This window comes from Convolutriloba macropyga, chromosome 13, assembly GCF_964194025.1.
Source record: "Convolutriloba macropyga chromosome 13, txConMacr16.3, whole genome shotgun sequence".
NCBI lineage: Eukaryota > Metazoa > Xenacoelomorpha > Acoela > Convolutidae > Convolutriloba > Convolutriloba macropyga.
Genome location: NC_134480.1, coordinates 23,550,860 through 23,567,136, shown reverse-complemented (window position 1 = coordinate 23,567,136; position 16,277 = coordinate 23,550,860). Strand labels below are relative to the sequence as shown.

Genomic DNA, 16,277 nt, shown 5'->3' with positions numbered 1-16,277 from the left:
AGTGAAATTGCCGCATGTGAACAAAAAACCACTACCGAGAAACCGAATTTTTGTTCAAGCACCGTTTTCTCACTCTACTTTAAAATTAGAGCGAAAAAATTTCACGCCGCAAAACCACTCGCATTTTCGCTCCATTTCCTGTTTCGGCGTGACCAAAATCACTACTCCAATTTGACTTCAAAAATCATGAAAATGTGTGAACAGATCTTAAAAAAAAAGACAGCGCCCCAATACAATTCAAATTCTTTGAATTGTAAAAAATACGAGCGCAATAATAGCCGGCTGAGAAGATGAGGGCGGCTATTAATCAATCCAATAAAAATCTCGTCAACTTCTGACAGGACGAACATAGTCGCTAAAAACTTCGTTTGTTAGCGATCCATATTTAAAGAACATGCTAAATTTATGCATCCCTGAATAATTGGACAGTTAAACTCAATGAAAGGGCAACTAACAGAATCAGGAGGAAACTGGGATACAAATTTGCCAACTGGTCCTGGTTCGATGGGGGAATCGTCCCATGCTTGTCCTCTGTAGAAATCGGGAATCACCACTTTGTACCCCTGATCAGCCAGAGTGTCACATAAGAAGCGAGTCCTGAAATTCAATGCATCAATATTGTATTGAATCTTATTCAAGTATGGTAATTATTCGGTTGCTGAGCCTCAATCCTCTTCACTCACTCACTCCCCCCCCCCCCCACCCAGTAGTGGATAAAACAAGGGATTCAACCACCAGTAAAATTTGTCCCTTTCTCCTAACGCTAATCGCGCATGTCGAATCGGGCCAAATTTTACTGTTTGTTGAATCCCTTGTTTTATCCACTACTATATTCACCACTATAAATACATACTACGCGCACAATTGTGTACAAAAATGTACATAGCTAGTATAATTTATGCAATTCATACACTAATATCCAAAAGTTCTCAAAGCTAGATTTAAGCCTAATTTCATATCTAATATGCCAAACTATACTGAAATAAATCAGGTTAATCATCTCACAAAGTTTTTTTTCAATAGAATCGGATGAACTGAAAATAACTCAAAATTGCTTAGAATTGGATAATAAGAAACAAGTTTCTTTAAAACTTTGACTTTAACCAGGAGACGATTGATCTATGATGTTTAACTGAGTGATTCTATGTACCTGGTTACATTTTTGAGCCGAGTCTTGGGAGGTCTTGATAAAAGGTTGACTCGCCTTTACCACGCTACGGCAGTACTGCTCGACCTTTCTTAATGACAACTGTGGGGGAGGGTGCAACTACAGAAAGCTTGAACACTTTTAATTTTAATTATTAGGCTGACTGAAGTCTAATATTAAGCTGACTGAACAATATTAATGTATCATTTTACAGTTTTTGTAGTGAAGTGAAACTCATGATGAATAGCCAAAAAGTGCCGTGGAGAATAAAGGTCCCCACGTGGAGAATTATTCTAGAACATTCTTTTTCTAGAATATTCTCACATGATTTTTAACTTAAAATTAGTTATCATTTCCCAAGTAATTACATGTTTTAAAGTAAAATAATAATTAAATCCTTCTAATAAACTGAATGATTTGTATAATCTATTAAACATTAAATAAAGATTTTAATAAATACTCACTTTACTAGCTAATTTTTAAGGGTATCTTATATTCGAAATTTTCACTTGTTTTCATTCTGTTAGTGGTGGTGGCTTTCTTTGTCAATGGCGGCGGCCATTTTAGCATGACATGCACTTTTCATTCGATCTGCTAAGCAGTTGGGGAACCAAGGGCGGAGCCCCTTTCACTGATGTGTAATGCGATGCTAAACCAAGATTGTTGACTTCTTGTACTATTAGTGGTTGCTAAATATGAAAGAAAGCGAACAAAAAGAGCACAGTCAAAAACATTGATATCGGTGGAAACACAGTGATTAGTGTTTTTCTATGTCTTCTTGAATATTATACTTATAAACATGCTCTCTTAATTGATTTCTAGTGTGACCATATCTATATCTATGAAGATAAATACATAGTCTACAATTCCTATTTCTAAATCTATGTAATGATATATGTTTATAAACATTACACATACTACACGTTAGATATTGATCAGGATCAGAAAAATGATATCCCAAATGTTCTATATAATCTTTCACTTTGACCATATTTTTACATACATAACAAGAATATTCTAATTCTTTACAATTATTACAACATTCTTTCCAAGGTTTATTTATACACTTATCGCATTTCATTTTCATTTTTCGAAAAATTATTTTTTTGATTATTTCCCTAAAAAAATATATGTCTAAATCAACTAATACTAGTGTCATAAACTTCTGCGATGTCTGTAATCTATCCTTTGAATCAAAGAAGGCTTTATACAGGCATCAATCATACGATCTCAAACATAAGGAACTATTGGAGAAAATGTTTGAGTCTGAAGAAGAGGAAATCTCGGAGAGGGTGTAGAATTTGGATGAAGATGATTATATTATCAAAACTAAACCAGCCACCAAACCTAAAACTAAAACTGAAGAGGATATCTACACCAGAATTGAGTATGAATAAAAAGAATGTCATGAAGAATTTAGAAGTAAAGTAGCTCTAACTACTCATTCATATAGTCACAATCGCATGTATCTAGAAAACACAGAAGACTTCGATATAAACTCAAGACAGAACATGAGAGAATTTTATATTACTGATAAAGGTGGGAATTACATTGAAGATATAGATGAAGCAACTAATTACTCTTTAGAAGAAATTAAAAACTGTTACCAGTTTCGTAAAGTTAAGAGTTTTAAATATAAGATCACGGCTGAATGTGATTATAAGAAGAGAACCAAAGAAGAAGTTAAAACTACTAAAAAATTTTTTCAATACTGATTATATTAATAAAAATGCAATATATGAATATGGTGACTTCAATCGGTGGCTAGATTTCGAAAAGGAAATATATGAAGGTTATGGTTATGATTTTGATTTTCTTGGAAGAAGTATTCAGTTAAACATTGAACCAACTAAAGCATCTATTGGTAGTTATATAGATTTACCTCCTGATCTCAAAAATTCTAAATCGATATTAAATATACGTAGTTATAAATACAACTGCTTACAACTAACTATTACTGCTTGGCTACATCCCGCCCCACACCATGCAACTCGAGAAAGTAAATATGTAGATAAACTAATTGAACCAAGACAACAACATGAAGATGATTTTACTTATACAATAAGAACACAGAAATTGTATAATATTAAGATTTGGGTATACACACCTTGTGGTAATGGTAAAATAGAATTGTTTAAACAAGTGGATGATTTTAATAAAGATAGAAAAGATGTAAGAATACTAGTTTGGCGTAATTGTCAAATAGAACACTGTGCCCTAATAAAAAATATAGAAACCTTGTTAGAACGACCAAATAAAAACAACATTAAATATTATTATTGTGATAGGTGTACCTATTGGTTTAACTCACAACTTAAATATGATAAACACGAATGCAACAACACATTCAAACCAGAGATTGTTTGTCCTAAGAAAAAACATATTACTTTTATAAATGAACACAAACGTCAGAATATAAAAAAATATTATAACTGCCGATATAGAATGTTGCATTGTTGAAGTAACAACTAATGACTGTAAATATGTAATAGCTGAACATATTCCAATAGCTGTGGGTTACACTTGGCAAGGTAACTTCAAACACTACTTCGGTCTAGGCTGCATCAAAAGATTTGCTGGAGATCTGTTAGAAATAGAAACTGAGAATAATTTCAAACATAATGAAATGATGATATTCACAGAAGAAGATAAATTATATCACGAAAATAATAACACTTGTCATATCTGCAGCAAAACATGTATTAATAAAGTAAGAGATCATTGTCATGAAACTGGTAAATATAGAGGACCAGCATGTAAAATATGTAATCTAAGATACAAACAACAAAACTTCATTCCAGTAATATTCCATAATGGCTCTGTCTATGACTTCAAACTACTATACAGTGAACTCTTTATACAGAATAATGATAAAAGAAAAGTAGATAACATACCACTAGCTGCTGGTAAATCTAAGATGTTTAGCATTGGTTGTCTCAAATTCTTAGATAGCTATAACTTCCTAGCTATGCCTCTAGATCAAATGGCAAAGATATATGGATGTAAAACTAAAACATTACATCCATATGAATAGTTTCGTTTGTATGATTAGCAAGAAGTTATAGGTAATCTAAAATTAGAAGACTTTAAATCCTCTCTACATAATAAATTACCAATACAAGAAGAAGTCGATATCTTTAATAAAGACAACAGCCATAAAACTGGAAAATATCTAACTATAGCGTATTTACAGAATGATGTGGAAATATTAGACTATTGCATGAATGAATATGTTAAACTAAGTATGAAAGAATTCAAGCTCAATCCACTACATTACGTTAGTCTCCCGGGTTATAGTTTTGATTGTTGGTTAATGTCAAGCGGTGTAACATTAGATACATTACAAGATAAACAAATACCGGATGATTTTGTCGGAGCAAAGAGAGGTGGTATATGCGGCATAATGGGTGATAGATATATAGATAAGTGATGGTAAGACCATATGGTACATAGACGCAAACAACCTATATGGTTATGCAATGATGCAAAAGTTACCTTATAAGGACTTCCAGTTTACTACTACTACTCTTGATACAATATTGAATACTCCAGATGATAGTAATCATGGTTACTATATAGTTTGTGATATTGATTATACTAATGAATGTAAAGAGAGAACAGAACAGTTAGCACTAATGCCTAATAAAAGAAAGATAAATGATAATGAATTGGGATATCTGCGGAGCAGTTTCACTGATCAAGAAAGAGATGGAGTCAAAGCAAGATCCGAGAAGCGGCTTCACCGATCAGGGAAACTGCTTCACCGATCAGAGAAATTAATCTTAGACCAAAACAACAAAACAGAATATATGGTTCATTATAGGATGTTAAAATTCTATGTTAAGATGGGAGTAAAAGTAACAAAAATACAGAGTAATTAAATTTAAACAAGATTATATATGTAGCGATTATATACAAAACAATACAAATAAAAGAGCAACAGCTAAAACTGAAGCAGAAAAGGATGTAAGGAAATTAATGAATAACTCATTATATGGAAGAATGTGCATGAATCCTCTACACTTCTTTCAAAGCAAGTTCTTGCATGATGAAGAAAAGATAATGAAAAGTGTAAGTAAACCAACATTTAAGAATATAACTAGATAGAGATTATAGCCAAATAGAATATATAAAGAAAAAAATAGAATATGATTCTCCAGTATATGTAGGTGTTACTATCTTAGAATTAAGTAAATTACACATGTATGATGTATTCTATAATATTCTTCAACCATCTCTCAAAGATCTACAACTCCATTACATGGATACTGATAGTTGTGTATTAAGTTATAGCGAGGGTAATGTCGACAATGAACACATGGATTTAAGTAATCTTGAAAGACCAATCAAAACAAATAATAAAGTTCCTGGTAAATTCAAACATGAAATGGGAAGTAATATCATAGAAGAGTTTGTGGCCCTAACACCAAAGACAGATAGCTTTAAAGATTACCCAAATAAAACTAAAGAGAAAGGAATAAAGAATTATAACAATGCTAAACATGAGGAGTATTATAATGCACTAATGTATAACATAGAGAGAAGTGTAGATGAATGTAGAATACAATAAGTTGGTGATAACATGACAACAACAAAAACAAGTAAGATTAGTCTAAACACATTTGATGATAAAAGATTTTATGTAAACCATATTAAAAGCTATCCTCATGATGAGAATCTATATCTATTCAAAAGAGATTTAATAAAAATGATCCGCCAAGCATCATTAGATGGAGACAAAGAGCTACTGGTTAATAATATTCTAGAACTAACCATTAATGATGATAGAAAGTTAATTGAAGTTGCTATTATATTATATAATGAGCTTTGCTAATTTTTATAACAAATAATTATAGACCTAATTCATTCATTACATCCATAGGGTTGCTAGTTAGTATATTATGAATCATTATCTGAGCCATATATTTTTCCATAGTGTCTCCCATGATTGTATTCTTATGTAGTGTAGCTCCAGCTATTATATTTTTATTATATTCTAGAAATTTTATTATCCCCCAGCCCCATCTACATATTTAGAATAAGTTGAAATTATTAAATCATCATGATTTGGTTCCTTAATATGATCAATAAACTCGTCTATAGTATTACAACGTCTTTTACAAGCTAAACATCTTTTTAGATTAAGAGAAGCTGTTTTCATTATCCATTTTTTTACTCTTATTATAATTTTTCAATACATATAAAATGACTAAACTAGATAAACTTATAGAATTAAATAATCTAGAAAAACAAAACAGAAAGAATAGATTAGAAGATAAATTAAAACAACAAGAATATTATGGTGAAATAGAAGAGTTATTTGATCCTTTAACAAAAACTATCAGTGAATCTGCTTCGCAGATAAATGAAAACACTGAACGGAATCTAGCATTAGGTGAACAAACATTAAGAGCAATAGATTGGCAAAATCAAGAGTTAGATAAACAAACTAAGATGATCGAGCAAGCTGGTTCCAAGTTTAATGAAACTGCTTCCAAGATTGGTGAAACGTTAAAGGGGACTCAAGATATAGCACCAGTTTTTGTTGATACAAAGACAGCCAAACTTCTTCATGACATGGGGGCTCAAACTAATCCTCAATTAAAATTAGAACTCATAGATTTACCTACTAGGAGATATAAAATGAATGGTGTTGATATAACTCTAGAGCAGGGTGCATTTTTAGTTAGGGATAATGTATATGAGTTTTCAGAAGGATTTACTGATTTTCTTACTAAATCGAATGTAACATATGATGATAATATTGAGGAAGATAAAAACAAAATTAAAAGGTTTTTAAAGGATATTAGATATGATGTAGGAAAAGGGGATAAGAAAAGTGCTATATATAGAACAATAAAACGTATAATGGGGGCAAAAGATGATGTATATGGTAGGGGATTAAATAGCAACCCAGACCCAAATAGTTTAATAGAAAGATTAGAATTATTAATACTAGAAACAAAAGCTGGTCATGATGGATTATATGATGAAATGCTAGATATATCTAAGCAACTATTATCTATGAATATTATTAATCAAGACCAACTAGATAATTTTGTTTTTAATTATGGTAAATGAGCGAAGCTATCAGGGAACCTGCTTCGCAGATGACTATGTCCATAAATAAAACGATAGAAAAACAACAACAACAACTAGCTAAAGAAGTATTCAATACTCGAATAACAAAGTTTAGAAGAGAAAGAATAATACCACTATATAAAGATGAAACATGGTCAGCTGATTTAATTGATAAGTCATCTCTAAGTAAATACAATAATAATTATAAGTTTATATTAACAGTTATAGATATATTCACAAAATATGCATGGGCTATACCATTAAAGAATAAATCTGGTTTATCTATAACTAATGGTTTTAAAATAGTATTAAGTGAACATCCACAAGGTGGCTCTGAACCTAGAAAACCAGAAAAGTTATGGGTAGATAGAGGTAGTGCGTTTTACAATAAAACATTTAAATCTTTACTTAAAGAATATGGAACCGGCAAAGCCGCTTCAGGGATAGAGCTATATTCTACTTATAGTGATTTAAAGGCTGTATTCATAGAGAGATTTAATAGAACATTATTACACATAATAAATAAACCAATGTTCATCAAGGGCGATGGTAATTGGGCAAAAATATTAAATGATGCTGTTGTAACATATAACAATAACACTCACTCAACAATTAATATCACACCAGGTGATGCTTCTAATAATCCTGATAAAGTTAAATACACTTTTAGTTTTAAGAATATTAAACCTAAACTTAAAGTTGGTGATTATGTTAGAAATGTAGATAAACGTAATATCTTCTCTAAAGGTTACACTTCTAATTGGAATGGAGAATTGTTTAAAGTTAATGAAGTTCTAAAAACACAACCACCAACTTATAAAACAGGAGATATTAACGGTGAGATAATAGAAGGTAAATATTACGAACAGGAATTATTAAAATCTGAGTTTGATTTTGAATCTAATAATAAGGTTTTGGAATCATTAAATATAATTCTTAATATAAATAATGACAAGAAATAGATTTAACCAAGCGAAACGTCATATAGGGAATGGAAACAACTTAACACTAAGTAAGGCTCGTGGGTTATTCCTAGAAGATAATGATAAAATTGATATGAAGGATACCTATAAAATTACAAATGTTCATCCTCCTAGCGATGAAAAAGATGTTAATAAAGAGTATTGTGACAATAACTTATTATCCTCTTCTAATAAAATAGACATTTTAAGTAGAAACATAACTGAACTAAGAAAGGGTGACTTTGATAAAGTTACAACTAAAACATTACAACTAAATGAAACACAAGTTAATGAAGAACTAATTAATGAGTTTATTGAATCAACAAATGAAGTCAGAAATACTGTTAAGTTTTGTAATAAAGTTGCTGCAGATACTATCTCTAAAAATAATCAATTAAAGCAAGAATTTGATAATAATAAGTTTAATCAGAATATAACTAACATACACTTAGATGAAATGTTTACTAACGGTCTGAGAGAAATGAAAGAATACAATAAATCTCTTAGAGGTGTTATAGTACAAAATATAATTGCTATACTTTTACAAAGTAAGTTACTTGATAATAAAGAGAAAGACAGACTTGAGATGCATTATAGTTTTAATCAAGAAGATATAATGAAAGAAAAAGAAAGAATTTTTACTAATGAAAATAAGCAAAGCAATGACCAATCCAACAGCACCGAGTGAGAGATTTCTATATCCAGATTTGTCATCAGTACCAGAAAGATTGATAAACGAAAAGATTCAAGCTAATAATAAATTTAACAACAATATTAACATTATAAAAGATATTAGAAATTATTATGAAACTGAAACTAATAACTATAATAAGAAGATAAGTAGATATAAGAATTATATTAACATAGCTGAGATAACAGAAATAGTATTATCATCAATAGCAACAACTGCAACAACAACATCAGTTTCATTAACGGGTATAGGATTAGCTTATTCTATACCAACAGCTTTTGCTACAGCAACTGTTTGTGGTTCATTATCAAAAACAATTAATACTAAAATTAGAAATAAAATTATAAAGTATTCACAAATGCATATTTTAAGTAAACAGTTTAGTGATAAGTTTAATAAACTATATACTAAATCAATGAATGATAATAAAATAGATAATGATGAGTACAATGAATTTGTTAAGTTATATGAGGATTATAAGAAGAATAAGAAAAACAAGCAGAGTATTTTTTTAGATTAAAGATATTAGTGCTTAGTAATAACAATGTTTTTAGTAATAATAATATTAGTATTAATATTTATCGATAAATATATAATCATAATCTTAGTTACAATCATAATCATAAACATAATATAATCATAATCATAATCAAAAACATAACAATCATAATTATAATCAAATAATTATCTTTTCTTTGTACCTAAGTATAACCCTCTTCCTTTTTGTACTACTTTTATACCTTCACCAGTAGCTGCAAATTTAATTAAATCAGGTGTGGCTGATAAAGCAGCTCTAGGGTTTCTAGATGCAGCTGCACTTCCTATTTTACTTGCTATTTCTAATGCTCTTACTGGATTATTAGCTACTTTCTTTCCAAAGTTAACTGTAGCCCTACCAACACTTAAAGAAAACTTTAAGTCCTTCTGCTTCTACTGTTGCATCAGATACTGTCATTGATTTATTCCTTCTACATAAAACACAATTACCTTTTAACATCTTAGTTCCTTTTGAAGTAATAGCTCCTCTTATATTAACAGTACCACTATAATGTCTACCTCCAACACAATATGAATTAGTTTTGAACTTATTTAAAAGACTCATTTCTATATAAAAAATAATGGAAGTTAAAAAGTATAATCCCTTTGTTGTTATTAAGCCTAAGCCTACGGGTTCCACCCGCGAGCGAAGCTCGAAGACTGAGCCTAAGCCTAAGGTTAAGCCCAAGCCCAAGGTTAAGCTTGAAGCTAGAGGCTTGGCTCTAGAGAATAAAAAGAAATTAGACATTATTTATGCTAAAGGTTTTGTTAATACTAATAAGAAATAGTTAGGTATTAACAAGAGTAACAATTAGAGCTGACTAGCTATAAATATAAGTATAAGTATATGGTTATGTATAAGTATAAGTATATAATTATAACAATAACTATATTATACTATAATTATAAATTATCGCTAGAGTTATATCAAATTATAATTATCGCTAGAGTTATACTATGACTTAAATTATATCTATGACTTCAATTATATCTATGACTTAAATTATATCTATGATATTATAGACCTACGGTCATTAGTCTCTACGAGACTATATCAACCATCTTATTACCATCACTATTCACACTAATAACCTTTCTAGTTAATACTAATGCATGACATATAACATCTGCAACTGCAGCACTAAATTTAAAATTAAGTTGTATTGGTTGTGGACCTATATGATCCCTTTGATATCTAGTATCGAATACATATATTCTATAATTACTTTTGAATGTTCTATGATTTATATATGGTTTTATATTATGTGGTAGCCCATTATAATCTTTATTAAAGCTAACAATCTCTTTAAAAGCCTCATTATAATTATTGGTTCCATAATTAATATTCATTCTATCCTCGGGATAAAACTCACTACCAATCTTACAATAACATTCAGTAACATTCATTACATCAAATGTACTTGCATCATGAGTTTGTTCATTAACATTATTATTTTCAAAACCAACTATTATATATTGCGGTCTTTCCATACCACTTTCCATACCTAGATCAAACAAGAAGTTAGTAGCATTGGGCACATTCTTATAAAATGTCTATTTCATAATAACTAAAGTCTACATTATTCTTTTTTACTTAAACCCTTTTGCACAATAATTCTATTATCATTACTAGGATCAATACTAGGAACACACCATGATATATCTCTAATTTCTATATTACCATCATTGGCAACTTCACCAGGATTAGCATTAACTCTATATAGAGCTACATCACTATTATTCATTTTTAATATTAGTTTAAATCCTAAACCATATATAATCTTTTCTAAATCATTTATGAAACCAAATAGATCACTCATCTTAATCATCATATACATATGTCCTCGTTGTGCAGCAATATGGTCACCTTTAAGTTGACTATCTCTATTGCCCTGATTTCTAAGAAAACCACTCTCATATTCATCATCAGTACTAGTTAATAACTTATACATCAATAGATTAGGATGACAATGACCTATATATTCAATAGTCCTACCAGCACTAGTTTCAAGCTTAATTGAACTGAACAATGCCATCATACTATAATTAACTAATCTAATATTAGCATCATTAGCAAATACACCACCAGCATCATCTGATAAAACAAACTATCTCTAAATATGAATCACGCAAATTTAAGTGATTCTCTTCTCTATCGAGTATGATATTAATATTGGTATTAACCGTATTCATTGTTGCTAGATTATTAGGTTTATATTTTATAATCTTACTTTTATGTATATCATTATTATAACCATAAGTTGTATCCAAATTAAAATCCATTTTTATTAGTTAAAAAATGACAGACAACTTGATTTTATATGAACTACAAAATATACACGAAGCTTTAACTAAAACTAAAGAAGAGTATACACTTAACTTTAGAATGATAAAACCAACAGAAAAGTTTAACTTTAGTGAACCTATACTTAATACAACAAAATTAGGTTTAATTAGATTATCTGTTTATAATTCGGTGTTTAATGTGAATAGGAGAAATAATCAATTCTTATATGCTAGTACTGTTATAGAAGATGATGAAGCTTTACCTCGGGCTCTTAGCTTTGACCCTAACCTTAACCCTATCTCTACCTCAAGCCCAAACATTACATCTATACTTAATTATAATTATAAAGGAATCCCGTTGCTATATTCAACTATTACACCGGGAGCATATGAGTTAACTGACATAGCAGAATTAATAAAAGAAGAAACTGATGGTAATGTTATAAAAGAACCTGATAAGAATACAATGAAATGTTTAATGGAAATAAAACAAGGAGCACTCAGCTTTGATATAGAGAACTCACTAGCCTCATTACTAGGATTTTGAAAAAAAATTTATAAAAAAGGTAGATATAAATCTCAGAAAATTATTGATATTATGGGTTTTCGTACTATTAACATTCATTGTAATGTAATATCTGGAGCTAAAGATAATGGTAAAGATACAGACATACTATATACTTTTAATCTAACTGAACCACCAGGTTACTTGATAAATATTATACCAACTAATATCTTGTATCAAAATGTAACTAAAGATAGAATAGAATATATAGAATTTCATATTAAAGATGAGCATGGAAGACCTATAGACTTTAATGGTGATGCATTAAGTTTTACTTTACATTTGATTTAGACTTATACTTATCTGCGAAGCAGGTTCCCCCGATACTTACACTTAGACTTATCTGTGAAGCAGGTTCCCTGATACTTATACTTATACTTATCTGCGAAGCAGGTTCCCGATACTTATACTTATACTTATCTGCGAAGCAGGTTCCCTGATACTTTAACTTAAACTAAACTACAAAACTCTCCGATCCCAATTAATTCTTAGTTTACCATTAATATTTTTATTTTTAGTTATATCAATGACAATATAATTATAAGGCTCTTTCCATACCTTATTACATATATTAGCAAAATCATTATAACAAAGTTCAACATTATTAAAGAAATCTTGATATATAGATATGAGGACTTTACCTCTCTGTTCAAATAAAATAAATAGATTACAGTTCTCTCTAACACTCTGCCTATCCAGAGAGAAGAGGTTTTGATTAAGATATATCATATTACAGTTATTATGTCTACCTCTACAAAAGTATTCATTAATAACTGGTTCTTTGGCTCTAACATCATCAAATATCATTAGTTTCTTTAAGTCTTTGGGTAGTTTATCAGGAGATGGTAAATCTTTTATATCTTTAATAAATTCAACATCTGCTTTTGGGTTTATTCTTTCTATACCATGGTACTGATCACCAGTAGGTCCAATGATGTATAGCTTATCAAAGTATATACTAGCTAGAATTAGTTTTTTCAATAAGAATGTCTTACCACATTCACTAGGACCAGATATTATACATCTAAAGTTATCTGGGAATGCGGCTTCAGTAATTATATCATCGTCATTTAACCATAAATATAGATCATCAATTATGTTTACAGATATCGGTGAAACCGCTTCCAAGGATATTATTAGTAGGACTATGTGACTTCGTCCGTAGTTCACCATTACTAATGCTATTACTATTGCTAATCCCATTAGATTTACTCCTTTGATATTTTTCATCAAAAAGATATATAAAATTATCATTATCATTATCATTATCAATGAAATTATCCTTATCATTAACATTATCATCATCATTAACATTATCATTATCATTATTAGCAAAGCTACTTCGTAGATCATTAACATTATCATTAACATTATCCTTATCTTTATCACCACCTCTACTACAACTTAAACAAGAACACTCATTATATATTCCTGGAAATTTACATTAACTAGAATATTCAAAGCACTTTTAATTCTAAATCCTCTATCAATAAGATAGATCATATATAAACAATAAGCCCCACAATAAGATTCATCAAATTGTTGTATTCTCTCATTAGAGCCTAGATCATATTCTTCTAAAAATAAAGGTGGAGTTTCTACACCAAAACTATCAAAGTAATATGTTGGACCACCTTCTCTTCTTATAACTAAAACCCAATGTGTACCTTCAGTTGGATGTAGATTTACAATAATGTTAGAGTTAGGTTCACCTACCATTTCTGGTTTATCATCTCTCATTACAATCTCAATTGGTGTTAGACTTATATCTTTACCTATATCTTTTATTCTGATATCACTCATAGCATTATTATCAATATTAAATTTATTATTGAATTCCTCAAAAGTTAGGATGAGCATTTTTATATAATAAATTTATTAAATCTAAGTCTAATTATAAGTCTAAGTCTAAATCTAAATCAAATCTATATTTATTATACAAAAATGGAAACAGGTAGTGCAGTTTTTATTTTTATTATTATTATTGGAATTTGTTATATAACATATGATTCAAGACCAAGTAAATATACAAAATTAGAAGAAAGGTTTGGTGGATTTATGAATAGGAGTCTAGTTAGATTTGATTATGAAAAGTCACCACTACATACTATTGTTTATGGTGGAACTGGAACGGGTAAAACATATTTTATTAGACAATACTTAAAGTTATACTTAGACCATGATCAAGTTCAAGATCAAGTTCAACATCAAGTTCAAGATCAAGATCAAGTTCAAGATCAAGTTCAACATCAAGTTCAAGATCAAGATCAAGTTCAAGATCAAGTTCAAGATCAAGATCAAGATCCGCGAAGCGGTTACACCGATCAAGTTCAAGATCAAGACCAAAGGTCCATAGTTATAGTTTGTAAAGATGACAGAGACTGGATAGATCCTGAGTCTAATAAGTTTAATACTGGGCTTAATAAATGTGATATAAATATGATCACAAAAAATAATATGCATAAATTTCAAAATTGTGTAATAGTACTTGATATGGGTGATAGGTTAAATAAGGATATAGGTTATTATTTTACTGAAGGTAGACATTATAATATTCAAATGATTGTAATGTGTCATAAACCAGCTCAAATAAATAATACAGCAAGAATGAGTTGTGATACTATTTATTTAACAACTTATAATGGACCTGACCTATTTAAAAACTTTAATGAGATATATAAAAGTGAACATGACTTCAATAAAATAATTAGTGAATTAAATAGTAACTATTATAATTGTACAGATGGAATGTCAGATGAACTTCGTTATGGTATAATTAAATATAGTAAAAAGGAAAATACTTTTATTATTATTAGTAGTAATAGAACAATGATATATGATTCAAGAGTTGGTTTCCTTGATTTAAAAGCTCTTAGTTTAGAAGATGATTTAGAAAGAAAAGATATAAATAAACTTATAGCATATATGAAACCACTAATGATTAATGCAACAGATAGAAATGTTATTAATCATGATAATTATCAGTTTTATTTTAATAAACTTCTTACTTTAAACAATATTAAAATTCAGAATAATGTTTTAACAAAAGAGATGATTAAGGGAAAGGGTATGAAAATTTTATCAAATATTGGTGGAATTATAGGCACAGGTTTATTTATATTTAATTGTTTTTATCCTTATTCAATATCAAGAAATGCTGGAACTGTAGCAATGGGAGCAAGCACAATGTTGAGTAGAGTAAATACATTAGTTAATGTTGGATATGGAGAAGAGTTGGAAGGTGAAACACCGACAAAGTCCGATTCCTCGATCTGCGAAGCAGGTTCCATGATCCAAGAGGAATATATAGATCGGGGAAGCAGTTATACTGATAGTGAAACATGGTCGAAGACCTATCAGGGAAGTAGTTATACTGATCAGTGTAACTGACTTCGTCAATGAAGAGATGGGAATTTTGAATAGAAAGGGAAGAAAGTTTTTAAACAAACTATATATAAATAATGAAGAATTTAGAGAAGAGATTATAAATTTTGTTAAAGATAAAAAGGAATTAGACCTTGAATTGATATTAGATAAGAGATGTAAAACTAATACACTCAATACTTTAGGAAAAAAATATTTAGCAGAGTGTATCACATCTAAAGATAATACTGAAGATTTAATTGAAATCATGGCTAAATATTATCCACAAAGTTTGTACACCGATTCTACAGCATAGCTGAAATTATCTGCGAATTTGCAAAACAACTCCGTTGAGCAGTTTGGTAAACCACGAACAAAGTTCGTTGGAGAACCACGAGCAAAGCTCGTTCACTGATCATTTTATCTATTAAAAATGCTTTTACAATGTTTAGAGTGTAACTATAAACGTGGAAACATTGCTGTATTAAAATATCATTATGAATCATTTCATAAAGATAAAATTGATAAATGTATGTGTGGTAATATAATATTAAGTGGTATTTGTGCTAATGATTTTTCCCCATGGGGTTGTTCTTTAAAAAATGAATCTAGTTCTAGTTCTAATTCTAGTTCTAACCCTAGTTC

The 16,277-nt window shown here is 29.6% G+C and overlaps 2 protein-coding genes across 3 annotated transcripts in view; one reads left to right on the top strand and one right to left on the bottom strand.

The window, feature by feature from the left end:
* LOC142352139 (putative carboxymethylenebutenolidase) overlaps positions 1–16,277 on the bottom strand; it is a 273,385-nt gene that overhangs the window by 3,368 nt on the left and 253,740 nt on the right. For both annotated transcript variants that reach the window (XM_075404527.1, XM_075404526.1), the window contains one exon: positions 456–597. In XM_075404527.1, the coding sequence (XP_075260642.1) occupies positions 456–597 (142 nt within the window). The remainder of the gene's footprint in view (positions 1–455; positions 598–16,277) is intronic.
* Positions 1–16,277, top strand: part of LOC142352140 (large ribosomal subunit protein uL22m-like) — a 350,565-nt gene that overhangs the window by 250,511 nt on the left and 83,777 nt on the right. The window lies entirely within an intron of this gene.